Source organism: Geotrypetes seraphini, chromosome 11 (genome assembly GCF_902459505.1).
Source record: "Geotrypetes seraphini chromosome 11, aGeoSer1.1, whole genome shotgun sequence".
NCBI classification, from domain to species: Eukaryota; Metazoa; Chordata; class Amphibia; order Gymnophiona; family Dermophiidae; genus Geotrypetes; species Geotrypetes seraphini.
Window position 1 is genome coordinate 115802908 of NC_047094.1, and position 23957 is coordinate 115826864.

The window sequence follows — 23957 nt, forward strand, 5'->3', positions numbered from 1 at the left end:
CTTAGGAGAATAAATTTTGTAATACTGTTTGGCCAAACTGTCCATCTCGTCTGGAGAAAGTATCCAAACAATAGTGAGAAGTGAAGGAATGAACCGATGACCAAGTAGCAGCCTTGCAAATTTCCTCAATAGGTGTAGATCTGAGGAAAGCTACAGAAGCTGCCATTGCTCTGACTTTATGGGCTGTGACTTTACTGTGAAGGGGTAATCCAGCCTGGGCATAGCAGAAAGAGATACAAGCCGCCATCCAGTTGGAAATGGTGCGTTTAGAAATTGGATGTCCCAACTTATTTGGATCAAAGGAGACAAAAAGTTGAGGAGCAGTTCTATGTGGTTTGGTGTGTTCCAAGTAGAAGGCCAAAGCACGTTTACAGTCCAAAGTATGAAGAGCTGATTCTCCAGGGTGAGAATGAAGCTTTGGAAAAAACACTGGAAGTACGATGGATTGGTTGAGATGAAATTCTGAGACTACTTTAGGTAGGAATTTCGGATGAGTACGAAGAACCACCTTGTCATGATGGAACACAGTGAATGGTGGATCAGTAATTAAAGCTTGTAGCTCACTGACTTGTTGAGCAGAAGTGAGGGCAATGAGAAATACCACTTTCCAAGTGAGATACTTCAAATGAGCCTTATTAATTGGTTCAAAGGGAGGCTTCATGAATTGAGAAAGGACAACATTGAGGTCCCAAACCACAGGAGGTGGTTTGAGAGGAGGTTTGACATTGAAAAGTCCTTTCATGAATCTGGAAACCACCGGATGAGCAGAGAGGGGTTTCCCTTCAATAGGCTGATGAAAAGCCGCAATTTCACTAAGATGGACTTGTATGGATGTAGACTTGAGGCCAGAGGTGGATAAGTGCAAAAGATAGTCCAAAACAGAAGATAAGGAGGAATGTTGAGGCTCCTTATGATGAGTAAAACACCATGTAGAAAATCCAGTCCATTTCTGTTGATAGCATTGTCTAGTTGTAAGCTTTCTAGAAGTTTCTAAAATGTCCCTAACAGATTTAGAAAACTGAAGATGAGTTACGTTGAGAGGTACCAGGCTGTCAGGTGTAGAGACTGCAGATTGGGATGAAGCAGAGATCCTTGACTCTGTGTAAGCAGAGAAGGAAAAACTGGTAGAAGGTATGGCTCCCTGCTGCTGAGTTGAGGTAGAAGGGAGTACCATGGTTGTCTCGGCCACCGAGGAGCGATTAGAATCATGGTGACATGATCGTTCTTCAATTTGACCAGAGTCTTGAGAATAAGAGAAAATGGAGGAAATGCGTAGAGGAAAAGATTTGTCCATTCCAGAAGAAAAGCATCTGCCTCGAGGCGATGAGGAGAGTATATCCTGGAGCAGAACCGAGGCAGTTTGTAGTTGTGGGGAGCTGCAAAGAGGTCTATCTGAGGAGTTCCCCACTGTGAGAAAATGTGATGAAGAGATGAGGAATGGAGAGTCCATTCGTGAGGTTGCAAGAGACGACTCAAGTTGTCCGCCAAGCAATTCCGAGCTCCTTGAATGTAGACAGCTTTGAGGAAGGTGTTGTGACGGCTTGCCCAGTCCCAAACCTCCAGAGCTTCTTGACAAAGGGAGGCAGATCCTGTCTCTCCCTGTTTGTTGACATAATACATGGCAACCTGGTTGTCCGTGCGGACGAGAACTACTGTGTCGTGAAGGAGATGTTGAAAAGTATGGAGAGCTTTGAGGATCGCTCTGAGTTCCAACTGATTGATATGACACTGACGATCCGTACTGGTCCAGAGGCCTTGAGTACGGAGACCATCGAGATGAGCGCCCCAAGCGTAGGTTGATGAGTCTATCGTGAAGACCTTCTGATGAGGGGAGTTTGCAAAAGCAAGTCTCTGGAAAGATTGGAAGAGAGCATCCACCAGTGGAGAGACTTCTTCAAAGGAGTGACTGAGATGTGTCGAGAAAGAGGATCGCAAACCTGTGTCCACTGGCCAGGCCGAAGGGTAGAACTCTGTATTGGTAATGCACATTCCCCACCCGAAATCTGAGATATTGACGGGAGGCCGGATGGATGGGAATATGAGTGTAGGCCTCCTTGAGATTCAGAGAGCATAACCAGTCGTTCTGCTCGAGGAGGGGTTAAAGGGATACCAGGGACAACATTCAAAACTTTTCTCTGACTAGAAATTTGTTGAGAGCCCTGAGATCCAAAATGGGTCGCAGATCGCCCGTCTTCTTCAGAACAAGGAAGTAACGGTAGTAAAACCCCCTATTCTGCTGTTCCAAGGGAACTGGTTCGATGGCATGGAGACGAAACAGAGCTTGAGCTTGCTGAAGAAGAAGGGTGGTCTGGGAGGGGTTGGAAGGATACTCTCTTGGAGGAAGGTCTGGTGGAACCTGAGTGAAATGAAGAGAGAAACCTTCCCTGATGATGCTAAGCACCCAGAGGTCGGATGTAATTAGTGTCCATCGGTTGTAAAAATGATGGAGACGACCTCCTATGGGGGAAAAGGAGACAGAGACAGAACGGTGGAGGTTATGCTCTGGTGTAAACAGTCAAAAAGGCTGAGAAGCCTTAGGTGCAGCAGAAGGTTGGGATTTCTGTTGCTTCTGAGGTGGCTGTTTTTTCAAGGAGGTCAAGTATAAGGAGCCGGCTTTGGAGCAAAACGCCTTTGATAGATGACAGCAGAGCATGCAGGCTTGGCAGGAGCTGGCCTTGGTTTAGGGTTTGCATGGTCAGATAATTTTTTAGTGGCTGCCTCGATTGACTCGTCAAAGAGGTTGTTGCCTTGACAAGGAACATTAGCCAAGCAGTCTTGAAGATTAGGGTCCATGTCAATGGTATGAAGCCAGGCAAGACGACGCATGGCCACAGAGCAAGCAGCCGCTCGGGCAGATAACTCAAAGGCATCGTAAGATGATTGCAGGAGATGGAGACATAACTGAAAAAAAGAAGCAATGACTTCTTGAAACTCAAAATGCATGTGGCTATCCATATAGGTCAAAAACTTCGGCAGAAGGGAAAGAAGAAACTCAAAATAAGTAATTAAATAAAAATTATAATTGAGGACTTTAGAGGACATCATAGCATGTTGGTACATGTGACGTCCAAATTTGTCCATAGTTTTCCCTTCCCTTCCAGGTGGGACTGTAGCATAAACCGTGGAAGGATGGGATCTTTTCAAGGAAGATTCAAAAAGCAGGGATTGAGGAGATAACCGAGTTGTCAAATCCCTTGCGATGCACAGTTTTATACCCTGAGTCCAATTTTACTGGAACTGCCAGTATGGAAAAGGGAGTCTCCATGCATCGAGCAAAAGTCTGGTCCATAAGCTTATGAAGTAGAAGCTTGAGAGACTCTGCTGGAGGCTGAGGAAGATGCATGACTTCGAGATATTCCTTAGAATATTTGGAGCCTGTGTCCAATTTGACGTCCAACTCTACAGCCATCTGTCGGAGGAAAGAAGAGAAAGAGAGCTGATCCTGTGATGCCTTGTCTTGAGAAGGACTCGAGGACGTCGAGACAGCATGCGTTGAAGAAGAAGCTTCGGCAGGGAAAAAATTGTCATAGGAACCCGTTGACTTGGGCGAGGCAATCGAGGCTGGAATATCCTCGAGATCCGGCATTGGAGACCTCGAACGAGGAGTCGGAGGTCTAGTCGAGATAGGAGTAGAGTGAGGCTTCGAGGAAGATGGTTTATCCTGCAAAGAATAATGCTTGGAAGAATGCCTCGATGAAGATCTCGAATGAGGGTGAGAATTGTGTCTAGAACCAGATTTCGAGAAACGAGGAGACTTCGCCTTGGAAATGGAAGCAGCCGATGCCAATGTATGTATAGGATTAGAGGCTGTAGATCGAAGCTTCAGAGGCTTGGAAGAGGAACCTCGATGCACTTGCAAAGACTCTGCTCCTTGCTGAGAGTGTGAGGAATCCTGTCGATGCACTCGCAAAGAATCCACTCCTTGCTTTTCATGCTTGGATGGCAGACCAGACACTCGCAGAGACTCTGCTCCCTGCAAAGAGTGTGGTTCCAACTGGGGCATAGGCGGCTCAACCTCACGGAAGGCTGCTGAATGCCCAGGCAGGATAATAGGAAGCAGTTTAGGACCCATAATGGTAAGGTACTGAAGAAACTGATTCTCTAAAATGGTCTGAAAAGAAGCCGGCAAGGTGGGATCCGCGTCTGAAACCGACCATTGTAACCAGTACTGTGGTCCGACCGGGACTCTACAGCACCACCAGTGGTTACAAGAACGAATAGCACTAGCGTGTGACACGGCCTGGAGTCACCCTGCAGGCCTGGACTGACACCCCAATCAGAAAATAAAGTCAAAAATCCTCCCAAAAAGGTTGAAATGAAAATGCTTCACTTTTATTATTTGCCAAGCATAAAAGTCAGGGTATTATGAGTCCAAACAAAGAAGGTAAGGAGATAACAAAACTTTCATAAGTCCAAACTCAAAAGAAAGCGAACAAAACAGTTCAGCAAAATAAAGTACCAACTGCTTTCTTCCTATTTTCCTCCATTTATCCTCCCCTGAGGATTGGCTCACTTCAGAGGTTAATGCAGCCTGCTCCCCAAGCAGGTTTGTACAGTTAATCAACGAAAATAGAGTTCAGGGCACTGGCCTCACTATACACAGTGCTCAAAAATAAAGCCTCTGGCAGCCCTTCATTATACTAAGTAATAGAAACTCGGATGTGTGAAAAACAATAATATTCTAATTTACACTTTCACAAAAGTAAATGAATGTCATAAATCAATGTAGGCAGTGGTGCTTTAGTTCCAGGAGATGTGTGTTTCATAAAACAGAGGAAAAAGCCTCAGGCAAATGCCCTCCCACCACCACAATGGTGGAAAAAGGTGGTAGGGTGGTAATCTTCATTGGCAGAAAACCTCCATTGCACTCCCTGTTAAATAAACTGTAAGCAGGGCTGTCTATGCAATCGATAGATGAAAAAATTATTCAACTTATCTCTGATCGGTACACCGACGATGGCCAGCGTTTCACCAACTTGCTGCCTCAGGGTGCAAAAATCCGATCAACTAGGGCCAGAAAAAGAAGATTAAATCAAAATCTGGACTTATGCATAACTTCAAAACATATTTAAAGAAGCCACTTAGACATACCTTTAAACCGGGACGCACAAACCGTCTCCTCTGATCAAAAAGATGGCTACATCAAGACTGTACGGGGTTAAAAAGCTCCCGGGAGGTGACGTCAAAAACCCGGAAGTGGTTGTTCAGTAAGAATGCTGACTAAGCTGTCTATTCCGTGAAAAGTAAAACAAATGCAGTGAGAGTTCAAAACCACTTATAAAGAACTGCCACCTTTTTCCACCATTGTGGTGGTGGGAGGGCATTTGCCTGAGGCTTTTTCCTCCGTTTTATGAAACACACATCTCCTGGAACTAAAGCAGCACTGCCTACATTGATTTATGACATTCATTTACTTTTGTGAAAGAGCCCTTCATTATACTGCCAGGCAAAGGAGATTGCCTCAGGTTTGCTTTAATTTAGCTAATACATAGCCTACAAAATTCCCTCCCAGGTAACTGCAAACCTCTCCCTACTGAAAGACACTTCCAGCTTTGGAAAAACAAAACACTGAGCTTAAAGCAACTAGCTCCAAAATCAAAACAGCGCAAAAGCAAACAGTCTCTTCAAACAAACAGAGCTCAAAAACACACTCACACAGTATCAGGATTAGTGCTTGCAGCTAGTGCATAAACTAACCTCTATGGCTTCTTCACAAGGGCTCATTTCTTCTGGCAGGTAGTCCAATTCCATCGGAATTCAAGCTCTGATACTGCTTCATCCAGAATGTCTCCAGCCTCCTGCACCTCCATAGGTGAGGCTGGTTCGCTCCTGTTTGGCCCAGGGAGGATCTCAGGGAGAAAAGGTTGGAACCTTCTCCCTAGCCTGCCTGTCTGTTTGCTCTCTGCTGCTGGTTTATGTATCCTAGGGGCACGCCCTATCCTAGCTGACTCAGCAGGCAACAAGTTAACTCTTGGGCTCCTCTTGTGGTGACCTGAATACTGCTGATCTAGTAGGTTCTTGGTGATTTCAGGCTCCCCCTGGTGGCCAGCCTGAAAATCATTCAGATCCACTCTAGGACAACCTTTATACACTCCTTACCGGGTTTTACTATGTGTCTTGGCTGGAACCTTGGCAGGCACAATGCCTGGCTGGTTATACCACCTGCCTTGGCTGAAGGTTCCTTTGAGGCAGTGCGAGTGTGCTTCGACTTAGTAGTCTTAGACACTTTAATCACCACCGGTGGAACCTACTGCTGAGCTATCTGACCTGAGGAAACAGGGGAAGATACAGCAGACGATGTCGAAGCAAGAGCCGCTGCAAACGATGAAGGTTTGATGAGGCTCGAGGTGGAAGCAGGAGGTGCCAGAAGGAGGCTCGAGGGAAGTCGAGGCCGAAGACACCATCGAAGCCGAGGGATCAGTCGAAGACTCCATCTCGAAGAGCTTATCCACCAGGATGAAACAACGCTTGAAAGCACGAGGCTGAAGTGTTTGGCAAGGCAGGCACGATGTAGGATGATGTTTAGGCCCAAGGCACTTGAGGCAGCGTCTATGAGGGTCCATGAGAGAGATTGCGCGCCGACACTTGCTACACTTCTTAAAGCCTGTAGAATGCCGGGACATAGGCCAAAAAACTGCCGCTGCAAGATCGAAGCCCGGGAGCTGCGGCAGAGCGGACCGTCCCGGAGAACGTACGGAAGTTGAAAAAAATTTTTTTTTACTAATAAAACTAAATAAAACTTAAATAAAACAGTGATTCATGAGAAAAATAAACCAACCGCGGTTGAGAGAAGGCAAAAGAGAACAAAGTTGAACGCAAAGAGTCAAAGACAGACTTCTCGGCTCCGCGGAAAACTAAGAACTGAGGAGACGTGCCCTGTGCTGGGCAGGAAGGCACTCGCGCGGGCGACTCGAAACTTCTAGTTTCTTCAAGCAAGTCTGCTTGTGAGGTGTCCGCATCGGGGCTCCGTCGGATGACGTCACCCATATGTGAGAATACCTGCCTGCTTGTCCTGGGATAATAGATGTATCTGTCTGGCTTTCTTTCTGTCTCTCTCCTTGGCCGCTTTCTGTCTGTCTTTCTTCCTGTCTCTCTCTGTCTCCTTGGCTGCTTTCTGTCTGTCTGTCTTTCTGTCTCTCTCTCTCTCTCCTTGGCTGCTGTCTGTCTTTCTGGCCGCTGTCTGTCTGTCATTCTTTCTGTGTCTCTCCCTGCCCCCTGTCTGTCTTTCTTTCTCTCTCTCCTTGGTCGCTGTCTTGTCTTTTTTTCTTTGTCTCTACTTGACAGCTGTCTGTCTTTCTTTCTGTCTGTCTCTCTGGCCCCCTGTCTGTCTTTCTTACTGTCTCTCTCCCTGGCTTCCTGCCTGTCTACTTTCTTTCTGTCTCTCTCCCTGGTCCCGTGCCTGCCTGTCTCTCTGTGGCCCCCTTCTGTCTTCCCCCCCAGAGCAAAGCATGATTGCTGTCTGCCCCCCAGCACACCCCTCCCTCCAAAGCAGCCCCCTTTCCTCTCCCCCTCCACTTTCTTAAGCAGTAGCAGAATTTTTACCAGCATGGGACACCTCGCAGCACCCGCATGACACCCTCCTGCCGTTGGTCTAGGCACCAGCTATCAGTAGACAAACCGCCACTGCGGCTCAAATCACTGTACATTGTAGCCACACTGTAGCCCAAGACCGGGACTCTACAGCACACCCAGTGGCTAAGCAAAAGAAGAACACCAGTGTGTGACCCGGTCTGGAGTCACCCTGCAGGAGTGGACTGACACAAAAAACAGGAACAAAAGTCAACACCACACCATTGTTGTTTGAATGAAAATATTTAAATTTTACTTTCCAAAAACATAGAAGTCAGGATGACTCAAACAAAGAAAATAGTGTCCAATGCAAAAATTCAATCAAAGTCAAAAACTCAAAAGAAAGAAAAATAAACAGTTCAGAAAAAGTTCCACTTTTCTCTTTCTTTCAGACTCAGTCAATAATGCACTTGAGGTATTACTCTCTTCAGAGCTTCCTGCCCTTAGTGCCTGCACAGCCTGCTCCCAAGCAGGTTGTAATGGAAAGAAAAATATAGTTCTCTTCTCTGTTGTATACAATTCAGTTTCCAAACTGAAGCCTCCAGCAGCTTTTATAGTACTGCTGGGACACGGAGAGTGCCCTAGGTTTGCCTTGAAAAAGCTTTTCAAACAGCTTTTAAAATTCCCTCCCTGGGTGATAGCAAACCTCTCCCCCAAAACAGAAAGGCACTTTCAGCTTCTTAAATGTCAAATAAAGACAGAGTGCAAAAACAGTTCACAAACCAAACTCACAGTTTCCAGCCTAATGCTTGCATCTGGTGGTTAAGCCTACTTCCATCGGTTCAGGTAAGTTCACCAACTCCTCCGGCAGTTGTGCTTGAAATTCCATAGGTATTTCCTCATCAGGCAAGGACAGATACAGTGCCTCACCAGCCTCTTCCACTTCCATCGCTCCTGCTTGGCCCAGGGAGGTCCTCAGGGAAGAAATACCTTAACTTTCTCCCTAACCTGCCTGTCTGCCAGCTCTAATGCAGGGGCACACCCTAATCTGACTGAGTCAGCATGGAACTGGGCAGCTCTAGAGCTCCCCTGAATACTGACTGCCTAGAGCAGGGGTGTCAAAGTCCCTCCTCGAGGGCCGGAATCCAGTCGGGTTTTCTGGATTTCCCCAATGAATATGCATTGAAAGCAGTGCATGCAAATAGATCTCATGCAGATTCATTGGGGAAATCCTGAAAACCCGACTGGATTCTGGCCCTCGAGGACCGACTTTGACACCTGTGGCCTAGAGATTTCTTAGTTATTTCTGGCTCCCCCTGGTGGACAGCCGGGAAATCACTGTGAACAGGGCCAGGTCAGATCTTGTACATTCCCTTCCTGGGTTTCTTATTCACTTTCCCGTCTGCCTTCACTGGGACCATGGCAGGCACTGTGCCTGACTGGCCACAACATGCTGCAAGCCGGCGCACGCACAGCAAGCTGGCGCAAGCACCTCAAGCCGCCACATGCGCTACAAATATAATATGGCCACGGAGGCACACATCACTGCGGCAGGGATCACGGCATCGTACGTGCACATGCGCACTTAGGGTTTCTGATCTTGCATCTCTGTTCTTCCTCAGGGTCTCTCCCCTTCTGACTCTTCAGTCTGCACCTCCCGCAGTCCAACATCTGCCCCCTCTCAATCAAAGCGCTTCGTGTCACCACCAAAAACAGGCACTGTGTGAGATTTTCTGTCCATATTCCAGATCCATACAGGCTCCCTAGCCCTGGAGGACCCAGAGGAAGTGAGGCCCGAAACTCCCGTCCCTCGTGTGCTGTGCCACACAATACATGGACATTCCTCCACCAGCAAAGCGGAGCAATCCACACATGAATTTAAGTCTATGGTGGTGGAGAAATCCATCCCTGGCAATTTTAATCAAAATCAAGGAGTTGTGAGGTAGAAAAATAAAGTTCAAAAATAGATTGCTAAAAATCCAAGATGGCTGCCGCCAGGAAATTTGCATCTAAAATGCCTCGTGGAGACTGAACTAAAGGTCAAAACGGTGATTTAGGGTTTGGGGGGGGGGGTGAGGAGACCCAACTCCTATCTCCAGAAAGTTTTGAAAACAACTTTTTCAGACCCCCCCCCCCCAATTCTCCCATAAGAAGCAATGGGACTGTACTTGCAGTCTCTAAAATGTCTGCCTGTCAGTGCAGCCGAAGGGAAAGAAACTTCTGCCTTAAATTTTGCTTTTAACTGAAAATCTTCAGGCTGCCAGCTGCCAGTTGTACAGACCCCGACTGAGACCTCCATCCCCACAGAACCTCCTCACATGACCGAGGCGGGAAAATGCAGTCTGTGCCCTGATACCCCAAGGGCACAAACAATCTGTGCGTAAACCACTGACAAGGTCAAGGGGTAAGCGCACACTGAGGGGGACGGACCTCAAACTCCAAAAGTGGCACATAGACTGGCTCCACAAATCCACCCAAAGCTTGCCATATTGAGCAGCAGTCAGGTTCTATGGAACTGAGTCCTTTCCCAAGCAGATAATCCCTCCAAAGGGGTCTCAAGGCACCAAAGCCACTGAAAAAATAATGAACTTTAGCAAAAAAATAAAAAAAGTAGCAGAGCAGATCAGAAAGACTTCTGCACGGCTGACTTGTAGAAATGAAAAACTACAGGGGGCTCTACGTTCCTCTGTTAAGTGGAAGGAGCAGTGTAGAGAAAAGTCTGGATTTCTGCAAGATTTGGTTCGCAGGTAGAGGTGAAACACCTTTAGTATGGATTCCAGAAGGGATGTAACAGAATAATGTTATCCAGTTTGTTAGCCTCCTTAATTTCGGATAACATTTCTGTGTCTGTCTGTTCATCCTGGTCAGGCAGATGGTAGTACCCTCCATTCACTATCCTTTTCCCCTTTACACATGGAATGTCAACCCACAGGGACTCCAGAGTGTGTTTTTGTTCCTCTTGAATTTTTAGCCTATTTGATGCAAGACTCTCATTAGCATATAATGCTACATCTCCACCAATTTGATCTCTTCCACTGCCAATTCCTGACTTTGTTCCTTTCATCTAACTACCCCCTATGCCTGGAATAAATTACCCGAGTTTGTCCGTAAAGCCCCTTCCCTTGTTTAAAAGCAGATTGAAAACCGATCTTTTTGATATAGCTTTCAATCCTTAACCCTACTCCTCTGCCCTCCAACCGAGCCCGCTGATTGACCGTTCTCCTTGACTGTATCCGTATCATTCTGTTTGTCTGTCTCGCCTGTTTAGATTGTAAGCTCTTTCGAGCAGGGACTGTTTTCTTATTATTTGTGATTCTGTGCAGCGCTGTGTGCATCTAGTAGCACTATAGAAATAATTAAAAATACCATTATCACCATGATATAATTTCTACCCTGCTATATCTTCCTTCCAAGTCTCAGAAATGCCTATTAGATCTATCTTTTCATTTACTGCAATATATTCTAACTCTCCCATTTTGTTTCTTAGGCTTCTAGCATTTGCATACAGATATTTTAAAACAATGTTTGTCATTTCTATTTACAACTTTCTCTGCAGTTGACATGGATAACTTGCAATCTTTAAAATCTATCTGCTCTGCATTTAAGAACACATGGTCTACTATGGTCTCTTGCACTTTCACCAACGGGATGTCCAAACTTCCCTGTTTTGGTGATATCTTTTAAAGACATCTTGTTCCGAACCATGTACTTTTGAATGACTGTCGGCCTTCCTCCAGTTTCTAGTTTAAAAGCTGCTCTATGATGCCAGCAGCCTGGTTCTACCATGATTAAGGTGGAGGCCATCGTTGTGGAACCCACTTGTGGAATAGGAACCCCTTCCTAAGAATATTGCCCCTGACATATCTAAAACCCTCCTCCCTGCACTATCACCTCATTCACACATTAAGGTTACAGAGCTCTGCCTGTCTCTTGGGTCCTGCGCGTGAAATGGGGAGCACTTATTAAAATAGTACACAGGAAATTCTATATGTTAGCTTCCTACAAAAGAGCCTAAATTTGGCTTCCAGAACTTCCCTAACACATTTCCCTATCTCTTTGGAACCCACATGCACCAAGACAGCAGGCTCCTCCTCAGCACTGTCTAAAATCTTATTTAGGCAATGCGTGAGGTCCACCACCTTTGCACAAAACAGGTAAGTGACTAAGCGATCCTAATGCACACCAGTCACTTAGCTATCTACATGCTAAATGACTGAAATTTCCCACTACAACAGTTGTCCTAACTCTTCCGTCCTGGGCAGAAGCCCTTGGAGACAGATCCTCAGTGCACAAGGATGAACCCCTCACCTGCCAGTGTCTGATTCTCTTTACTTGGCACAAAGGGCTCCTGGTGAGTAACTGTGTTTGGACGAGCCTTGAAACAAGCTGCTTCCTTCTGCTGTTTCAACTCTTCTTTAATCTAGGAAAAAACATTTAGTCAGACCTGGGGAGTTCTGGGGAGGAGGCAAGAACACTCAAAAAATATTCAAATTCCAACACAGAATCAGCACAAGTAACTAAACCTAATAGCTATTTTCAAGCTGTTTAAGGCTGTCAACTGGATTCAGATTTGCAGGACAGAGTTGATCCAGAGCATGCTGAGAATTGTAGTTCTGAGAAAATTAGAGAGCCATGGGATAGGAAGCAATGTTCTGCTGTATTGGAGAGAAAATAAAGGGCAGGTTTAAATGGACATTTTCTCAATGAAGAAAGGGAAAATAATGTAGTGCCCCAGGGGACTTGTACTGGGATTGGTGCTATCAAAAGATTAGGCTTCTTACCTCTGCTAATCCTTTTTCTTGTAAATCTACTCTGGAGGCTGAACACTAGGGACTTGCATCCTTTCCAACCTTGGCTTCAGGGTTCAAAATCAAATTTTGTCTCCTCCCTTTGAGGATACCTCCCTGGATACTTCCCATGTTTCTCAGTTGGTAGCAAAACCAGGTAGATCTAGCAGAAACAGGGAACACAAGAGAGAGAGGGGTGCGGTGACTCCCCGCTACAAGTCAATTCAGCTCATGATAAACAAACATATAACCAACAAATGCCAATAAGGCCAAAATTTGTCAAACAATAAACTTGAACATTTATAAACTGCAAAACAGAAACTTTTCGCTAAAGGAGACACAGCCTGAAGACCAGAAGGAGCACCACCCAGGGACCCCCCCTAACCATAAATAAAAGGACACTTGTGATTCTTAGTGAGGCTGGTCAAAGACAGAAAATCCAGCTTACCAGTTACTGAATAGACGACCTGTGAATCGGACAAAATAGGCGGGCAGGTGTTAAGCCTCCAGAGGAGATTTACAAGAAAAAAGATTAATAGAGGTAAGAAACCTAATCTTTCGTTCTTGTACAATCCCTATGGAGGCTGAACACTAGGGACATATCAAAGCAGTTCCAACTCTCAGGGGGGGGGGGGGGCCTGATGAGCCCGCCGCTAGAATGGAAGCACCAAAATCTGTATCACGTTTAGTCGCCACATCAAGTTGGTAAAACTTGATAAAGGTATGAAGAGGCCCAAGTGGCCACCCTACAAATCTCCTCAGGCGAAACCACATGAGATTCTGCCCATGAGGAAGCCACTTCTCTGGTAGAGTGAGCCTTCACCCCAAGTGGAGGCTTCTTCCCGGCTGACACATAGGCAGCGAAAATGGCCACATGTATCCATCTCAAAATGGTAGCCTTGGATGCAGGTCAACCATGGCAAGCGGGGCCTGCCAAATCTAAAAGATGGTCCGAGAGACGGAAGTCATTCATGGCCTTCAAGAGATGTTGCACATCTAAAGACTGCAAAATACAGTCCTTAGACTTGGATCTTGATGGAACAAAGGCAGGTAGCTGAACTTCCTGGTTGACATGGAATGAGGAAACCACTTTCGGGAAATAGGAAGGCAGTATTCTCAAAACCACTGCAGGCATACGTACTTTAAAAGATGTAATAATAAATGGATCACTGCTTAGTTTTTCACAATTGCAACAAAAATTTGGATTAGACAAAACACAATATTTTAAATGGATGCAATTGAAGCAGGCTATTCAGGAAGGGTTCCCTGAATGGAAGAATCTTAATACTCAATATAGTTTGCCAATCCTTTGTTTTCAAGCAGATTTTCTAGGACACCAAGCTGCAAAATGGTATAAGATTATATATGAATTTTCAAACAAAAAAAAGAGAACAGGACTTAGGGACATTTGGAGTATTGAGATAGGACAGACAATTTCTGCATCTCAATGGCAAAAATTTTGGTCCTGGAGAATACATACTACAAGGTCAGCATCTATGAGTCAAACATGGATGTTTTTATTACATAGAGTTTTATGGACCCCTACGAGATTACAGAAATTAGATAGTAGTAGATCTAATAGATGCTGGCATTGTAAGATAGAAGTGGGGACATTAGATCATTTATTATTCTTTTGTCCCTGTATTAATTCCTTTTGGAAATTAATTTGGCCCCAAATTAATAAATTATTAGAAAATCATGTTGGACTATCATATGATACAATATTATTTGGAACAACAATGAGAACACAGAGTCCGATATCAGCTAACAATAATAAACTTTTATTAATTTTAACAGGGGTCGCCATTCAGCAAATTACTCAGAACTGGAAAGATTACACTAAATTAAATTACACTTTCTGGTGGAATTCAATTTGTCATATATATAAAATGGAAAAAGTAATGGCATTACAACAAGGTTATATTAAAAAATTTAATAAAATATGGGGACCATTGACAAATTATTCTACTGATCAGATATCATAACACATGTATAGAACATATAGAGGGGGTAGGGAGGGAAAAATATTGTAATAATAGTATGATATAAAATTTTGATAAAGGGTTTCTTTAATTTACAATGTAAGAACATTTATTGATAATTTCAAGTGTTTTTTCATAATTGAATGTAATACATGTATTTCACTTGATGTAAGAATTTAAAAAGAATAAAAATTATTTATTAAAAAAAAAAAAAAAAAAAAACCACTGCAGACTCTGTGATGCGAAGAAAAAGATCTCTGTACGACAGAACCTGAAACTCTGACACTCTCCATGCAGAACTGACCGTAACGAGGATATGTAAGATCTTTCAGAGAGATCTGATCCAGAGGTTCATAGGGTGGATGAGCCAGATATCGAAGAACCAGATTCAGGTTCCACATGGGACAGGGCAGTCACAAGGGAGGCCTCAGGAAGAAGTGGACAACGTCCGGGTGATACGCCATAGAACCCCTGAGAGAAGAGGGACCCAAACATGACAGTCCCACAATCTGGACACAGAGAGAAGAAACCGCAAGACTCTTCCAGAGGCCAGCCTGCAGGAAGTCCAGAGCATGTACCATTGACAGTGCCAAAGGGTCCACTTGAACCCCTGCACATCAAGCCTGAAAACATCTCCAGGCTTTCGCATAGGCCGACACAGTTAATTTCCTCTTGCTCTGAAAGAGTGTAGTAACGACTGCAGAAGAGTAGCCCCTAGCTGTCAAGGCCGCGTGTTCAAGCATCAGGCCGTAAGACCAAACCGGTTGGGATCTTGAAGTGCTATTGGGGCCTGCATGAGCAGCCTCCGATGGCAAGGAAGGCGCAGACCCCTTTCCAAGTTCAACCGCACTAGATATGTGTACCAAGGTCTTCTGGGCCAGTCCAGGGCCACTAGGATTACTGGACCGTCGTGAGAGGCCACCCGGCGCAGAACGCACCCTTATCATATGCCACGAGGGAAAGACATACAGAAGTTCCCCTTCGGGCCAAGGTTGAACCAGAGCGTTGAGCCCTTCGCTGCTGACCTCATACCGGCGGCTGAAGAACCTGTCTGACTTCTGGTTCCCTGAGGATGCCATCAGATTAAGGTGGGACGAACCCACCGGTGCACTATGCATTCGAACGCTAGTCTGGACAGGGACCACTTTCCCAGGTCAAGAATCTGACGACTTAGGAAGTCTGCCTGTACATTGTCTACTCCGGCCACATGAGCTGCAGACAAGGCCATCAGATGCCTCTCCGTCCAGGCAAAGAGCTTCTGAGCCTCCAAGCTCAGCAAGGGACTCCTCGTTCAGAGTATCTGGGTTCAACCACCACAGCATATTGCTGCGCACTGCTGCCACCAACCAAGGCAAATTCACCCCCCTGGGCATCTTGCTGAGGATTCCACTGAGTCAGAATTGACAACTGGAGAGGATGGAGGTAAGCTCTTGACATGTAATCATATCTATGGTCGCCACCATGAGCCCCAAGACCTGCAGATACTGCTAGGCCATCAGGGTTGGAACCGCTAACATGTCCCAAATGGTACTCTGGAGCTTGAGCTTCCTGGATTCCGGCAGGAACACCTGGTTCCAGCCCGTGTGAACTGGACTTCCAGGTACTCCAAGTCCTGCATCGGCTCAAGAAGGCTCTTCTTGAGATTGATCACCCAGCCGAGACTCTCCAGCAAATGCACCACCTGGAGAACTGCCTTGCGGCCTTCCTCCAGCGAGGGAGCTCTGATCAGCCAGTCATCGAGGTATGGATATATCAGCACACCCAGCGAGCACAGATGGGACGCTACCACCACCATGACTTTGGTGAAGGATAAGGGCGCTGACACCAACCTGAAGGGCAGCGCCGCAAACTGGAAGTGTCTCTCGAGTATGTGAAATCTCAGGGAACCTCCTGTGATCTGGAAAAATCGGGATGTGGAGGAATGCTTCTGTGAGATCCAAGGAAGCCAAACTTTCCACAGGCGCCACTGCTGCCACAACAGAACGCACCATTTCCATCCAGAAATGCATTACTCGCAGGAAGGTGTTCACTGCCTTCAAGTCCAGAAGAGGTCTGCAATCTTTGGAGTCTTTTTTTGGCCCAAGTCTCTCTTTGGAACAGGCTCTATGGCCACCAGATCTAGTAACCTGCACACCGTAGCTTGCAACTTGCTGGCTCTGTCCAGATTTCCCAAAGGGAAGACGGGAAGAAGTCTGTTATCTTTTCTCAACTACCCTTTCATCAAGCATCTCTCCCTCCTTCCCTATCACCCCAGGGTCTACCATCTCTCCCTTTCTCTTCCCAACTACCCTCTTATCCAGTATCTCTGTCCCCCCTTCACACCATCCCTTGTATCCAACTTCTCTCCCTTTCTGTTTCTTCCCTCCCTAAATCCATTGTCCATCATCTCTCTCCCTCTCCTCTATTTTTAGACCCATTATTTCTTCCCTCCCAGTCCGGCATATGCACGTCTCTTTGAACCCCCCTCCCCTTCCTCCGTGTACTTCTACACCAGGGCCCCCCTCCCCTGAAGGGCTGTCCCCCTTGAAGGCCTGTCTCCCCCCCCCTTAAAAGCCTGCATCCCACCCCTGAAGGTCTGTGCCACCATCCCTGAAGGCCTGCCCCCCCTTTAAGCCTTGCACCCCCCAAAGGCCTGCCTGTCCCCCCTGAAGGCCTGTCCCACCCCAACCCCCCTAAAGGACTGCTCACCTCCCCGGAAGGCCTGTGTGTTTCCATTGGCCTCCCACTGGTGTCCGGCTTCCCCCCTGGCCTCCTCCCACCGTTTACCTTAAAGGAGCAGCCTGCAGAGAAGATCACAGTGCTAGCGATCTTTGCAAACTGCTTCGGAGCTGTTTCCTCGCCGTGGTCCCGCCCCTCCTCTGACATCAGAGGCAGGATCGCGGCAGAGGAAACAGTTCTAAAGCAGATTGCAAAGATCGCTAGCACCGCGATCTTCTCTGCAGGCTGCTCCTATAAGGTAAACGGTGCGGGGAGGCCAGGGGGGGAAGCGGAAGGCCAGGGGGGAAGCCGGATGCCAGGGGGAGAACCGTATGCCGGGGGGGGGGGGGGGGGGAGCCGGACACCAGCACTTTCCGACTGACCCTCCCTCTCGCCCTCTAAAGCAGGTGTGACAGTGGCCAGCCAGCAAGAGCAGCGCTGCCGCTCCTGCTTTAGGGGGCAAGGGTCAGCCGAATTGGGAAGCTGATTTTTTTTGTTTGTTTTAAATCAATTCGAATCGATTCACCTGAAGTGAATTGGTGAACCGATTCAAATCGTGAATCGGGCAGCACTAGTTCACACCCCTCACAGGCCACGATGCACGTGATGCACGGCTGCGAATATGTCAGCCATTTGCCACATTTATGACATGAATACATGCCATCCTGTCCTGAGGAGGCTCTAAGTGAAGTTTGGAGCAAAAAAGAAGCTTCTAAGTCCAAAAAATACACGTTTAAAAACTTATGAAAATCCAAGATGGCCACTGTAGGTGCTGATTTTGCCCTAAAACGGCCCGGGAAAATCATAGGGTGCCCGGAAAAATGGCAATTTTACAGGTGTGTGTGGGGGGGGGGGGGGGGGGGGGGGAGACGGACGGGACCAGGGCATGCAAGGAAATCACCCAAATCCCTGATTTTAGCACCCCTCCAAAATCGCCAAACTTGGCACACAGACACTAGAGAGACATGTGCTGTAATACTGATCAATGGCAAGCCAGCAATACACAGTGCAAGCAAAGGAGATCAGTACCTCAGGAACTGAGAAAACTGGATTTCAGGTCTTCTGACTGCCTCACCTTCCCTGTCACCTCAGATAATGACCACCAGGACCCCTTCAGGGAAATTAGGGAAGATAGGCGGTCCGGTTCTGATCCCGGCATACCTCCACGGAACTAAGCAGCCTGCGTTCTACCCCTTAACGGACAAACCCGGGGTAAGATGGCTCCCGATTCTGGAGACCCGATCCAATCTGCAGGTTGTCTAGAGGGCTTACTAAAGTTTCAGCTAACAGAGCACCCTCCAGAAGCAGACAATATTTAATTAAGAAGAATCACTCCCACAGAGTGAATCCACAGCACTTGGGCAATACCTGCAGTACAGAACAAATTAAGATTAGAAATTGAAAAATAAATCACAAGCAGGAACAAACTGAAAATCCCTGCAGGAACAAACTGAAAATCATTAGAAGTATCCAGGGAGGTATCCTCAGAGGGAGGAGACAAAATTTGATTTTTAGCCCTGCAGCCAAGCCTCGAAAGGATGCAAGACCCTAATGTTCAGCCTCCAGAGGGATTGTACAAGAATTAACATTTATGGTAAAATATGTTTATTAATTTTCAAAGTGCATAAAAAAACATCTGTAACAAAATACAACAGGATACTTACAATTGTGCACTGATACAAACCCTCCCTCCTAACCTCCATCCCCCCTAAAGAAAACCCACACACAAAGATCCCTGAGCACATTGAAATAAGAAAAAGCAGATTACGAATTCAAAAGTCTACTCTGGGCCATAAGAGTAAGGGTAAACCAAAATCGCTCCCAAATCAAAGTAAATCTGTGGCCTGGTCCCGTGTCAATATCTATGTTCCAATGAAGCATGTATGATCATTAGTGATCTCCATTGACTATAAGTTGGGGCATTACTGGTCAGCCATTGAGTTAGTATAGCCTTCTTGCCTAGCAGCATTGCTCGTGCCACAAAAGCTGAAAGGCCTTTAGGTTTAGGAGAAGCAATGTCATAGAATCCAAATAATGCTCTGGGGGTCGGGATCCACCACCAACCCCAGAGAGAGGTAATATAGGATCCCAAACGATTCCAGAAGTGAAGAATACAAGGGCAAGACCAAAACATATGTCCCAAGGATGCGTGCGCATGTGTACATTTAGGACATTGATGAAGCTGAGTGATGCCCATCCGGTAAGCTCGTATGGGCGATATGTAGAGGCATAAAATAAGCTTTAACTGCATTTCCAAATGCTAAATGTTAAGAGGATACCGTTCTCAAATTTTTTACAACTTGCTGCATCTGATGGGAGGTAATAACACACTGTAGATCCTCAGCCCAGGTTAATTCTAAAACATCAACGTTGGGGCCAGGTTGACTGTCACGAATGCCCACTTGATGAAGATGAAGATGAATCAGTTGTTGTGCAGACAAACTGAACATTTAAGAGAGAGTCTCATGGCAGATGTCCGTTAAATGGCAAGTAGGCAAAGATCGGACATAATGACGGGCTTGAAAGTATGCAAAAGTATCAATATCAGAAAGTCTAAATATACGATGTAAAGAAGCAAAAGAAGCAAGTCTACCTTCTTCTGCATACTTCTGAAAAATATAATGTAACCCCAAATCGGCCCATCTCTTAAAAGATAGAGATTGTATACCCAGCAAAAAGTCCCCATTCCCTTGAAGTGGGAAAAAGGGAGAGATTTTAGGGGATATTTGCAGACAACGGCACACCCAGCGCCACATTCGCCTAGCAGGGGCAAAAATAGGATATCGTGCCACCACAAGATGGAGGACCGGGACTGTCGCATGTAATAAATAACTTATATGATAAGGGGATAACAAGGACATTTCTATGTCGGTGGCAGAAAAATAAGAGGTACCCCGAAACCAATCAGTAATATGTCTCATTTGACATGCCTTCGCATACCACTGAATATTCAATAATCCATATCGCCCCCGTTCTCTGGAAAGGCAAAGCCTATTAAAAGTCATACGCGGTCTTTTGCCTCCCCAAAGAAATTGCTGCAGCCCTCTAGTTAGTTGGACCCGATGGGTATGAGACAATAAGAGGGGAAGTACCTGAAATCGGTATAGCCATTTTGGAAACAGCACCATATTGTCCAAGGCTACTCGGCCCGCCACCGATAGGGGAAAAACTTGCCAAGTTTGAAGCAATTCAATGTATCCCCTAATAACGAGGCCACATTGCAAGCATATAAAGTGGAAAGGTCATGAGGTAACCACACTCCAAGATACTTGAGGGAGAACCGGGCCCAAGCAAACGGAAAATCACCCACCCAGGTATCTTGTATAGTAGAGGGAATAGCCAAAACTGTAGATTTTTTATAATTAAGCGTAAAACCTGAGTAAAATTGAAACTCCTCTAATGAATGCTACAGATGAGTGATGGAACACTGCTGTGGCTGAGTCAAAGTAAAAACCAAATCATCCACGAAAGCCAATGCTTTAACCATCCGATTCGAAAAAGCAACTCCCACTATGTCTGGGTCTTTAAATATGGTACGTAAAAACGGCTCCAAATAAAGCAGAAAAAGGAGTGGGGATAAAGGACATCCATGTCTCGTTCCCCTGCCAATTGAAAAAGTGGCTGTTGTAAAATCATTGACCAAAAGCCGAGCCATCGGGCCCCTATATAAAGTTTTGACTGCTGTTGCAAACCAACCAATTACACCTAGATAATCCAATATCTCAAATAAATAAGTCCAATCCCCCTGGTCAAACGCTCGGGCCGCATCCAAACTAACTAACACCACAGGTATATTCTGAGACTGGGTATGGGCCATAGTCAATAGTACCCTATGAACATTCTGTACCGCCTGCCTGCCTTTAACAAAACCCACCTGTTCTGGTCCTATAAGTCTAGGAATGAGATTAGAAAGTCTATCTGCCAATATCTTTGTTAATATTTTGATGTCAACATTAAGTAACGATATAGGGTGGTAAGCTTCAGGAGACGTGGCATCCTTACCCGGATTTAAAATAAGCATTATGAGGGCTTCGTTGGCTTCCGCTGGAAAGCTCCCCCCCCTCCCGCTTTAAACTGTTCAAAATAATCTCGGAGAGGGTGACTGATCTGGGAAGACAGCAGTTTGTAATATTCGGCAGGAAAACCATCTGGTCCAGGGGCAGAATAATTCCTCTGAATCTGGATCACTTTCTGTAATTCTCTAAGGGTTAGTGGTGCATTAAGAGTCTCAACATCTAATTCAGTTAACTTAGGTAGACCAGAATACTCCAAGTAATCCCTCAGAAGTGGACCCCCACCTCGGTCTCTTTGTTCATAAAATTCCTGAAAATAGTCTAAGAATATAATTGCTATCTGATCCGTTTTGTGATGTATAGTCCCCCTATCATTCTGAAGACCAAAAAACAAACCGCTGTCCTCTCGCTCTTTTGGTCAAATACGCTAATAATTTCCCCGAGCGGTTACCATAGCGGTGGTATTTAAACCTCTGATAAAATAACATCTTCATCGTACGGTCATGTATATAAGAGTTAAGTGTTGTCTCTATAGTTAGTAAGTTTTCCTTAGCCATCGGGGTTGGTCTAGCTGTATATTGACGTTTTGCCACTGCCAATTCTCGTTCCAGACATATGATTCCCCTAGACAACGAACGATTTCGAGCTATAACATAGGCAATACAATCCCCGCGTAAGACTACTTTAGCTGTGTGCCAAAATAGTTCTGGTTCAGTTGACCGTTAAATTCCAAAAAATTTTCCCACTTTTGGGGGCCAGGCTGCCAGATGAGGCACCTCTACAAAAAAATGGGGAGGTGGAGGAAGGTGGGGGGAGGGACCCAACACGAGACCTGCCTGGTTTAACATCCCCGAAGTCAGACGGATCTCCAAACAGAACCCGTCCAAGCTCTATCCAGCACAAAAAGGGGAACCCAGGAGTCCAAAGACAAAGTTCCAACAGGACTAAGAGGGGAGCTGATCTAGTCTTACCAGCTGCTATGGAGACTGAGACTGACTGGATTGCTAGGGGGGGAAGCTAGCCTGATATACAAGTTTGTGCTTAGTCTCCACCTGCTGGTAGCAGTGAGGCATATAACCCATTTGTAAGGACTATACAGGTCTACCAAGCAATACAGAATTACTATTTTCCTCATTGCTATAATGCTGCAGCTTTACCATTTCATGAACAATTAATGGATAAACAAAGCCTCACCTGTTCTTTCCAGCGCTGGGTCTTGACAGCTCCTCGCTCATCTATCTGTAATTTAAAAGGTTCCTGCTGTGTTATAATCTTCACCTTCTTTTCTGGCAGGCTAATATGCTCAAAATCAGGCAAAGGAAAAGCTTTGAACTTTGGTACCTGATAGAAATAAAAAAAGAAAGATACAAGCCAAGTCATATCAATTCTGTCAATAAATATATCCCAGATTTTAAAAAGATATTTCATTCACAGGCAGAAAGATATATCAAACTGGATATGCAAGTTACCAAAATCTTTATATATCAGAAGAAAACAAAGATTTTACCTCCTAGCATCCTCTACAAAACTCAGTATATATAATTTTCTTCTAAACACACATCATCCCCACCTCAGTTCAATCATTCTCCCTCCTTTTATGGCTTAGCAGTTCCCACCTCTTTTTTCTTTAGAGCTTCCATCATTTTCTGCTTTTGTAGTTGCCTTTCTTTGTCTCTGGTGTCAAAGGAGAATGGGCAAAGTTCCACATGTCTGTTCTCTGGAGCTCTTGGTCTGAAGGGCACTCCATAGTGTGGCATTGGGTTTGCTTTTATAGTTGGTACTTCTTCTGCCTAAGAGGAGGAATCCAATAAGTCCATTAAACTAAATTAGCAAGTCAAGATATTTAACCACAAAAGGCATTGCAAAGATGAAAATAATATAGTATAAAACCTAATTCTAGTTCAGTTGCCATCTGGACAATTCCCACTGACCAACTGTCACCTGGAAAATTATCATTTAGGTCAACTCGCACCCATGATAGACATTTACATGACCAAACATACATAAAGCATACTTTACTTGTAAGGAAAAACAATATCACCATTAAAGCTTAATAGCAAATACCATAAAACTGATTTGTATAAAAATTTAAGTCATTTTATAAAAATTTGACAAAGATACTTAAAAGCAAGTTTATGAGCTGTACCTCAAAGGGAATTCTCTGAGATTTGACTGCTACTCTTATGAATGGAGCTTTATGCACTGAGACTGCTCTAAAAAGACATTTTTAGAGAATGAGTTATGAAGGCAACCATGGAGGGTTCAACTATAACTTCTAAAATGGTTCATCTGAAAATACCCTTCACACTATAAATATTTTAAAAGATTTAATGAGGCGGCCTTTCAGCTTGCCATGAAACAAGCCTGAATCATTTGTTTTTGCTGTCTAGAAATAAAAGGCCATGCTCCACCCTCCAAGTCCTCAAGGAAGGAGTTAAATCTGCTCTGTTGCATCAGGCAACATAATCATAAAACAATCATCAGGAGGGGATAAAAATAATAGAGTATTAATGTTTAAGGTGATCATATGTCCCGTTTTGAACGGGACAGTCCCGTTTTCAGATCCCCTGTCCCGTTGTCCTCACACACAGCTTCGGGACGCCAAAATGTCCCGTTTTCAGGGACAGTGTTCCGAAGATGTGCGCGAGGACAACGGGACAGGCGATCACTTCCTGTCCCTCCCTGCCACTGCTGCTCCTCTGCTTACCTCCCTGCCGCTAATCGCACCCAGAAGCCTTCTTCCTGACATCAATTCTGACGTCGGACAGGACGTTCCGGGACAGCCAGGCAGCGATTGGCTGGCCCGGAACGTCCTCTCTGACATCAGAATTAACGTCAGGAAGAAGGCTTCTGGAAGTGATTAGCGGCAGGGAGGTAAGCAGAGGAGCAGCAGCGGTGGACCAGGGGGAAGTTAAAAATCGGGCCTGGAGGCAGGCTTTTTTTTTTTCCGCAGTAGGGAGGGAAGGAGA

At 45.6% G+C, this 23957-nt stretch overlaps 1 protein-coding gene across 6 annotated transcripts in view; it reads right to left on the minus strand.

Moving 5' to 3' along the window:
• TPX2 (TPX2 microtubule nucleation factor) overlaps positions 1–23957 on the minus strand; it is a 221505-nt gene that overhangs the window by 44305 nt on the left and 153243 nt on the right. For all 6 annotated transcript variants that reach the window (XM_033962526.1, XM_033962525.1, XM_033962529.1 and 3 more), the window contains 3 exons: positions 22605–22778; positions 22183–22329; positions 11818–11929 (listed from right to left, as the gene is read on the minus strand). In XM_033962526.1, coding sequence (XP_033818417.1) covers positions 11818–11929; positions 22183–22329; positions 22605–22778 — 433 coding nt within the window. The remainder of the gene's footprint in view (positions 1–11817; positions 11930–22182; positions 22330–22604; positions 22779–23957) is intronic.